General features: G+C 37.5%; 1 protein-coding gene and 1 long non-coding RNA gene across 2 annotated transcripts; both read left to right on the top strand.

Annotated features, from left to right (window-relative positions):
• Positions 1–385: 385 nt before the first annotated feature.
• LOC113305025 (probable plastidic glucose transporter 3) lies at positions 386–7,619 on the top strand. The gene is made up of 8 exons (XM_026554138.1): positions 386–545; positions 755–784; positions 1,016–1,435; positions 1,550–1,695; positions 1,836–1,947; positions 7,118–7,185; positions 7,285–7,331; positions 7,515–7,619. The coding sequence occupies exons 4-8, from the start codon at positions 1,617–1,619 to the stop codon at positions 7,617–7,619; spliced, it is 411 nt and encodes a 136-aa protein (XP_026409923.1). The 5' UTR covers positions 386–545; positions 755–784; positions 1,016–1,435; positions 1,550–1,616.
• Positions 7,620–7,731: 112 nt separating this feature from the next.
• Positions 7,732–8,714, top strand: LOC113301807. The gene is made up of 4 exons (XR_003336496.1): positions 7,732–7,955; positions 8,064–8,197; positions 8,295–8,356; positions 8,453–8,714. It is a non-coding gene; the product is annotated as an uncharacterized LOC113301807 (long non-coding RNA).
• The last annotated feature ends 685 nt before the right edge of the window (positions 8,715–9,399 follow it).

Genomic DNA, 9,399 nt, shown 5'->3' with positions numbered 1-9,399 from the left:
AGTTTAAAGTCTTCTTTGGGATTGAGAAGTTTTAACGTGTACCGTTGGTGGGAAACTAGATAATTGCGGTTTATCTTTTGTTTTCGATTAATTTGATTAACTAACATTACACCATATCCTGATTTTAGCAACGCTTCAATTTCGGGGGTGCGCAACGGATATAGACGTTGAACCTTGCGCAACGTTTATATCCGTTGTGCACCAGGAAATACGTTGCACCAATTATAATTATTAAGGAAAGATAGAAAGAAAAAAGAAAAACAGGACACGCTTGTCTTTATTAAACTAGTTCGAGGGCTAAATTGTCTATCTAATTTATATTATCACCCTTTTATTTTCTTTTTTCTTATTTTCTTTTTATTCACTTCTCTCCAGGGCATCGAGATATCCTCCCCCATTTTTTGTTTTCTTCTAACCCTAAGCGGTATCTCCACAGCAAACCCAAGTTTTCGTAAATCAAACCCCGTTTCTCCAACTCCAAACCCGAGATTTCTACCACAGGTGTAATCATCTCTCACTCTCTAACATCTTAATCTGTTCTTACAGTATGTATTCTCTTACTATAAAATCTAGGGTTTTATAAGTATGTTTTTTCTTCTGATTTTAATTTGGGGTTTTTATTTGCTGAACTATTTTCTTCGATTTCTTTTCTGGGGTTGTTAGATGAGCTAATATAAATCTGGTTTTGTGTTTAATTAGGATTTTGATTTGAATTCTAAGATTAATCGATCTTAAATTTTTGTTCAATTGCAAGGTACGGCATGTCAAGCGACAGGTAACACAGGTATTTCGTAGATTGAAGATAACACAACTATTTCGTACTTGATGTTATTCTTTTATTTCTTTCGTTCTGATTTTCTGCTTCTAGTGGATATTTTGAGGGTTTTAAGAAAAAATAGTACAGATATTAATTCCATTTTTTGGTGTTGTGTTAGTAATGGTTTTGAATGGATTGAAGAAATTTGTTTTCTTCTCAAAGGATTTTGGGACTCAATTGTTTGCTTCTCCTCCGCAGGGATCTGGCTATGCGGATGAAATCCCACCGCGAACTGCTGCTTGCACTGCTGCTAGGAGAGGTTATGTAGATGAAAGCTGTGAGTGAAGATATGAAAGGTCTCCTCCAAGTTACTGTGATGCCCAGCCTTGTAACTATGAATCAGTTTCAGGGTCTAATCGCCAATAATCTGCAATGGTTAGTTTCATTTTACATTGGCTGGTAGTTCAGGGTTTAGTCTTGAGCATACTTATTGCAATAGTTTATTTGTTTTTTAAGCAGCCTGATTAATTTATGTGCGTATGTTACCTTACGAGGATGTTCCGCTATCTTAGGAGGATGTTCCTCCACGTTATACTGATGCTTGTCCGCGTCAAAGGATCGGTTTGATTATGGGGAAGGTGGCAGTGCTTCCCATTACAAGGAAGCTTACAGTGACAGGTTTGTGGGTTCCATCTTAGTTTTTGTGTAGATTCTGTAGTCATCTGATGCTAAGCTCAAGCAGTAGTTGGTTGGAAATATTGATTGGTGTTGTTTTTTTGTTGGTAATGACAGTGTTGTATTGTGGTTTCGCACTAAGGTAAAATATAGGCGGAAAAGTTGGTTATTTTGAATTTCGGGTATGAGGGCACGGCAAACTCTTCGAGATTGTTTCTCGACGTACTCGTCAGATGTTGATGAAGATAAATTAGATACTACAGGTGAATCAATTTTTAAAATTTCGTATAGAGTAAAGTAAGCTTAATTTCAATTTCTGTTTTGATTTGAAATATGAATATGTTTGTAGACTATAATGATGTATTTGAATGTGACAAGAGTTCTGATTCGTGTATGGGTTTAGTGCATGTGCAGGAGACTCTATTAAAGGAATCGGTGAATCCTTCGAGGAGATTATCTTTGCTTTCTGTACTTACAGGAGTCATTTCTTCATTTTTATCTGGTTACCGTCTTGGGTAAAAACTGTTAAAAATACAAATTAATTTGTGATCATTATTCTAGAATAATCTTGAAGTTCCCTAGACTAGGTAAAGCCCAATACATTCTAGAGTTTTTGGGCCTCTAGAGTCTTCTTTTTAGTCACATGTAATCTAGAGAATTCTTTCTCTAGAATTCTCTTAAGGCATAGTAGATCATAGTCTCTAGAATTTTCATTTCTAGAGTTTTCTTCACTAGGCCTATAAATAGGCACTCCATGGTTTCATTTTGATCATCCACAACTCAAGTGAGTGAGTAAGTAGTAAGAGTGAGAGCTAGAGTTTAGAGTAAGAGCCAAAGTGTCTCTTTGTAAACAACTAGTGTAAGCCAAAGTTGCTACACAAGCCTCTTGTAATATTTTCATTTTCATATTAATATAAGCCTCACCTTTCAATTAACCAACCTCTCTTCCTAAATACATTTCCATAAACCCATCACATTTCCGCATTGCGCCAACAAATTTGGTATCAGAGCAAACCTAACCCAGTAATCCTAAAACTCTACTCATGGCAATTAACCAAAATATTCAAGGTTTCAACTATGCCCAAAGTCTAATTCCAATTTTTGATGGTGAGAGTTACGATTATTGGAGTCTACAAATGAAGACACTATTCATTTCACAAGACCTGTGGGATTTTATAGAAGAAGGTTATAAAGTACCAGAGTCGGCAGAAACTCTGTCGTCATGGACGGACGCAGAGAAAAAGGAGTATAAGGAAAATAAGAAGAAAGATGCTAAAGCATTACTGTTTCTACAACAGGGCGTAACCAAAGCTATTTTTCCTCGAATTTCGGTGGCGAAAACTTCACAGGAGGCCTGGAATATTCTCAAAGTAGCATTCCAAGGATCAGAAAAGGTAATCTCCATTAAACTACAAAATTTATGGCGAGATTTTGATAATTTACTTATGAAAGAAAATGAAACTATCCAGAATTTCTTCTCAAGAGTTACTGGCATAGTAAATCAAATCAGTAGTTATGGAGATACCATTGAAAATAAAAGAGTGGTAGAAAAGATATTAAGAAGCTTACCATTCAAATTTGATCATATCGTCGCTGCCATTGAAGAATCAAAAAATTTATCGACTCTCTCGGTACATGAATTAATGGGTTCACTCGAGGCGCACGAGAAAAGAATAAATAGGTTCGCGGAGCAACCATTGGAGCAGGCATTTCAATCAAAAATAAATTTCAGTGAGAAGAAAAATACAGAAGCCAAAAAAGAAAGCTCCAGAGGGGGATCGTCATCCAACTCACAGTACGAGAAAGGGTCGACGTCAAATCAAGGACCCAGAAATTTCTACCGCGGACGTGGAAAAGGAAAAGGAGGTTATAGAAACAACAATCAAAGGTACGGAAAAAATAACTCCTCAAATCTCCGATGCAATGTTTGCAAAAAGTTTGGACATGCAACTGAAGATTGCAAGTATAAGTGCACCAAGTGTGATAAATTAAATCACATGGAGAAAGATTGTTGGCTTAATGAAGCAAACTATTCCGAGAAAAACAATTCTCAGAATCAAGTATTCTATTCCTGCCTCACCTCGCAACAAGAATCGCAAGGTATATGGTACGTCGACAGCGGATGCAGCAGCCATATGACAGGAAACAAAGAATATTTCGTAAAATTGGAGGAACAAGAGATTCCGCCAGTCAAACTTGGAGATGGAAAGTTCCAGAATGTTGAAGGAAGAGGAGTCGTATCCGTACGTACAAGGTCAGGTAAAACTCGATACATATCTGATGTTCTTTATGTTCCTGGCCTAGCTCAAAATTTATTAAGTGTTGGACAACTTATAAGAAAAGGGTACTCACTACATTTCGAAGACGGAGAATGCACAATTTACGATAAAATTAATAATCAATTGGTGGCAAAAGTAAAAATGTCAGGAAATTTTGTCTTTCCCCTATCTATGCCATCAATTGAAAATTGTGCAATGAGTACCAACCATATTGACGAAGGAAAGCTATGGCATTTGAGATACGGGCATCTCAACTACAGATCCTTAAAGGTTCTAAAATCAAAAGGCATGGTAATTGGTCTTCCCAATATCGACGGTGGAGATAAAGTATGTGAAGGTTGTATTCTAGGGAAGTTTCATAGACTTCCATTTACGAAGACATCGTGGAGAGCAAGAAGGCCCCTCGAATTGGTGCACGCTGATATATGCGGTCCGACAAGAACAACTTCACTCAACAACAGAAGATATTTTCTCTTATTCGTGGACGATTATACCAGGATGATGTGGGTGTACATTCTTGAGCAAAAGTCCGAGGCATTCACTAAATTCCTAGAATTCAAGGCGCTGGCAGAGAAGCAAAGTGGCCATCAATTGAAAGTTTTCCGTACAGACCGTGGTGGAGAATTTACTTCAAAAGAGTTTATCAACTACTGCAAAGAAAATGGAATTAAAAAGGAGCTCACCGTCCGATACACTCCACAACAAAACGGTTGCGGAAAGGAAAAATCGTACGATCGTGGAAATGGCTCGCAGTATGCTAAAAGCAAGGAAGCTACCCAACACCTACTGGGCGGAAGCAGTCAACACAGCAGTGTACATCCTTAATCGCTCGCCAACAAAAGCGGTTCACAATAAAACTCCATACGAGGGATGGCATAAGAAAAAGCCTGAGGTAACTTCTTTCAGAATTTTTGGTTGTGTAGCATACTCACATATTCCATCCCAACATAGAGAAAAGTTCGATGAAAAAGGAGAAAAGCTTATATTCATCGGATATAGCGAGGAGTCTAAAGCCTATAGACTTCTAAATCCAGATACAAAGGAACTGGTAATATCAAGAGATGTTATCTTTGATGAATTCAAAGCTTGGGATTGGAATGATGAACCAGATAACCACGAGTCTCCACTACTCATCGAAGAAGAGCCATATCTGTCACACCAAGAAGAAAACACTCCACCAGCAAGCCCGAGATCTCCTAGTCCAACACAACAAAGTCCAAGCTCATCTGACTCAAGTGCCCCACCTAGAAAGGTGCGTTCCCTAAGAGATATTTATAATGTATCTAATTGTGCTTTTATAGCACTAGAACCTCAAAAATATGAGGAGCGGCGAAAGAAGAAAAATGGAGAAACGCCATGGACGAAGAAATGCGAGTAATTGAGAAAAATAAGACATGGGAGCTCGTCAATCAGCCAGTTGATAAAGAAATAATTGGTCTGAAATGGGTCTACAAGACAAAATATAATGAAGATGGGTCAATTCAAAAGCACAAAGCAAGGCTAGTTGCAAAAGGATATTCCCAGCAACCAGGAATTGACTACAACGAGACATTCGCCCCAGTCGCTCGCATGGAAACAATTCGGATGGTGTTAGCTTTGGCAGCTCAACTCAAAATGAAAGTCTACCAATTAGACGTAAAGTCGGCGTTCCTAAACGGAGAACTTGAAGAAGAGGTGTACGTTGAACAACCTCAAGGATATATCCGAAAAGGAAAAGAAAAAATGGTATATCATCTCCGCAAAGCACTATACGGTCTTAAGCAAGCACCGCGTGCATGGAATAGCAAAATCGACAAGTATTTCCGAGATAATGGATTTGAGAAAAGTCCAAGTGAGCCATCACTCTACATCAGAAAACAAGGTACGGACTTCCTAATTGTCTGTCTCTATGTTGATGATTTAATTTATGCCAGTACAAAACAAGAGATGACAGAAAAATTTAAGAAGGAGATGATGAAAGAATATGAGATGACAGACTTAGGACTTATGCGATATTTTCTTGGGATTCAAGTAAAACAATCTCCAGAAGAAATATTCATTTCTCAAGAAAAATATGCGGAAGACTTACTGAAAAGGTTCAACATGATGGATTGCAAACCAATTGCAACTCCAATGGGTACCAATGAGAAATTGGTAAAAAATGATGGAGCGACAAAAGTTGATCCAACCTTATTCAGAAGTCTAGTCGGCTCACTGATCTACTTAACAAATACAAGGCCAGACATCGTCAATGCAACCAGTATTGTTTCTCGGTTTATGAGCGAGCCAAGCAAGTTACACTATGCAGCCGCAAAGAGAATTCTTCGGTATATCAAGGGAACGAAGGATTTTGGCATCAAGTATACAAAAGAAAAAGATAATGATTTAATTGGCTTCACAGATAGCGATTGGGCAGGTTCTATTGAAGACCGAAAGAGCACATCAGGCTATGTTTTCTGTATGGGAACAAAAGTTATCTCTTGGAGTTATAAAAAGCAAAGCACGGTGGCATTATCGTCAGCCGAAGCAGAGTACATAGCATCAACAAGTGCAGCATGTGAAGCAGTGTGGCTAAGAAGAATAATGACCAACCTACAACAAAGGCAAATGCAGCCGACGACTATCTACTGTGACAATAGGTCTACAATTGCAATGACAAAAAATCCAGTCTTCCACGGAAGGACGAAGCACATAGAGCTACGACACCACTTCATCAGAGAGCTTGTAGAAGACAAGGAAATCGAGCTCCAATTCTGTCCAACACAAGAACAAAATGCAGACATTTTCACGAAAGCAGTCACGGTGGATAAGTTCAATCATTTCAGAGAAAAGCTCAACATCACAAATTAAGAGGGAGTGTTAAAAATACAAATTAATTTGTGATCATTATTCTAGAATAATCTTGAAGTTCCCTAGACTAGGTAAAGCCCAATACATTCTAGAGTTTTTGGGCCTCTAGAGTCTTCTTTTTAGTCACATGTAATCTAGAGAATTCTTTCTCTAGAATTCTCTTAAGGCATAGTAGATCATAGTCTCTAGAATTTTCATTTCTAGAGTTTTCTTCACTAGGCCTATAAATAGGCACTCCATGGTTTCATTTTGATCATCCACAACTCAAGTGAGTGAGTAAGTAGTAAGAGTGAGAGCTAGAGTTTAGAGTAAGAGCCAAAGTGTCTCTTTGTAAACAACTAGTGTAAGCCAAAGTTGCTACACAAGCCTCTTGTAATATTTTCATTTTCATATTAATATAAGCCTCACCTTTCAATTAACCAACCTCTCTTCCTAAATACATTTCCATAAACCCATCACATTTCCGCATTGCGCCAACAAAAACTCTATCTTTTCATCTGTGTTGTATACTAATTATGTTGTGTAGAAGTGTGTGATTAAGGATGTGTGTATGTGTATTTGAATTTGTTGGGTACAGGGTAGTGAATGAACCACTTGAAAGTATTTCACTGGATCTTGGTTTTAACGGAAATTCCCTTGCTGAAGGTATGTCCCTTGATAGATTTTTACTTTACTTCATATATAGTCTGGTTTGAATTTGTATGTTTTAAGTGTTTGTTTTTTCTTGATTATGATGACTTAAAGGTCTGGTGGTGACTACATGTCTTGGTGGTACATTTCTTGGGTTCATGGTAAGTGGTTCAATAACAGATATTGTAGGGCGTCGTAGGGGTTTTCATTTGAGTGCTTTACCGATGATTATTGGGGCTTTTCTTAGGTAAAATCCTTGTGTTGTATTGAATAATTTCATTTCTTTGTTTATTGAGTTCAAATGTAGCTTATTAGAAAGAAGTTTTTTGACCATATGCTTGCAGCTCGAGAACAGAAAGCGTGGAAGGTATGCTTCTTGGGAGGTTTCTTGTTGTAACAGGCATGGGTTGTGTAGGTCCATCTATTGCTTCAGTTGTTCGGTACTCTAGAAATTGGCTATTGAGTCTTCGCTTACTGTTAACATTTTCTCATATAAGGTGGCTCTTATTATATGTAAGAGGGTTTCACCTTCTTTCATAAGAGATACTTATGGGAGCTTTATCCAATTCAGAGGCTCTGCTCCAGACATTATCTGGTCTTAACTTCTATACTACCCATACCCTTTTAAATTCAACATGAATATGAAAAATCATATTGATTTCTGTTTGTGGTGAAGCGGAAAGGTAGATCCTCCGAGGCGGAAGCCGAGTTTGAGAAGTCAGACAGAGGACATGAGCCAGACATTGTAAAGTTTTCTGAATTATTTTATGGGCGCCATTTCAGAGGTATCCATGAAAACTTTTCACTCATTCATTTTTTCTATATTAGAATATATTACATGTGGTTCTTGCTATTTCATTTTAGATTACTCATTCATTATTTTCTTTTGGCAGTTGTTCTTATTGGATCAGCTCTATATGCGTTTCAACAACTCTCAGGAATTTCTATTCTTCTTCAACCGTCCTTAAAAGTGTGGGGGTTCCATCAGACGAGGGAAACATCTGCATAGGAGTTGAGAATTTATCTGGTAAAGTGACATATCTTTTGCGCTTGTATATTTTGGAGCTATGAGAAACCTTTGTATCCTCTTTTGACTTGTAGTTGTTTTTTATGGTCAATTATAGCAATGACTTTGATGGATAAACTAGGACGGATGCTTCTTCTTCTTGGGAGTTCTTTTGGCATGGTAAACCTAAAATCTATAATGATGTTTCATATACTGGTAACTATTTCAGAAAATTTGTCGTACTTTAATATTACTATATGCATTCGAGTGAATCAGGCAGTAGCAATGTGCATTCAGGCCTGTGCGTCAAGTTTTAGCGCGTCTGGAGCCTCACCGTACTTATCTGTTGGCGAGATGTTACTTTAAGTAACTTGGAAACCACAATGTTAAATTTGTGGCCGTAACTCAAAGTAACTGTTTTATTAGATATACTCATCTGATTATTATAGCTAGTGGTAACACTACTACTTCTCATGTATGTCGAAGGTTATAATGATATTGACTGTCAAAATGGAATCGTTGGAATTTTTCTAATCAATCAGTCTTAGCCTTATCACCCGATTTTTGTAAGTTCTTGTAAAAGGCCTCAGTAAATGTAATTTTGAAACTAAAGATACATTTCGACTGGGACGCAATTGGAGAAAGCCCTGCAAATAATTTTTTCTGATAAACATGGTTAGTATTATTCGGTGCTAAGTGGGTATAGGTGAATTAGGCATTAGCAAGTTAGTTATATATGCAAACAAGGACATCGACACTTGTCAATTCTATTGCACATGGAATTCTCAACATTTTGTTTTTTGATAACAAATTCCAAAAAGTTGTATTAGATAACCTCGACTAAACGGCTGTAGAAGTGTAAACTATCCATAAGCCTTCGAAGTTTAATCCATGTCTGGAATACTTCGTTTCAAAGACACTACAGATCATGTAGGTCTTGTCAAATTGCTTAGACATGATTATTTTGTGATCTTAGTCTCTAAAATTCTCCCTATTTATTTTCCATGATGCAGGTTTGCCTTGAGGGAGCTGGACCAGTTCAAAATTTTCCCAATAGACTGAGAGCGAAGGAGATGTCATTCTGTTTAGTGGTTCACTGGGTACATTTCTCCACTTTCCTGTTCTGTGAAAATATAAAAACCACTTAATAAAGAAAAGAGGACAAATACTAGCCTCCTTGTTTTCCTTGTTTCTAAAGGTTTTGGTCTTGTGTTTTTTCAGGT

The sequence above is a fragment of the Papaver somniferum genome, chromosome 8 (assembly GCF_003573695.1).
Source record: "Papaver somniferum cultivar HN1 chromosome 8, ASM357369v1, whole genome shotgun sequence".
In the NCBI taxonomy this organism is placed as follows: domain Eukaryota; kingdom Viridiplantae; phylum Streptophyta; class Magnoliopsida; order Ranunculales; family Papaveraceae; genus Papaver; species Papaver somniferum.
Note: the sequence above shows the minus strand (reverse complement) of the source record. Positions and strands in the feature narration are given on the sequence as shown.

Coding starts and splice junctions, on each gene's coding strand:
- LOC113305025 (XM_026554138.1), top strand. CDS start 1,617: ATGAGGGCACGGCAAACTCTTCGAGATTGTTTCTCGACGTACTCGTCA. Junction 7,186..7,284: donor CGGAAATTCCCTTGCTGAAG/GTATGTCCCTTG, acceptor GATGACTTAAAG/GTCTGGTGGTGACTACATGT. Junction 7,332..7,514: donor GTACATTTCTTGGGTTCATG/GTAAGTGGTTCA, acceptor ATATGCTTGCAG/CTCGAGAACAGAAAGCGTGG.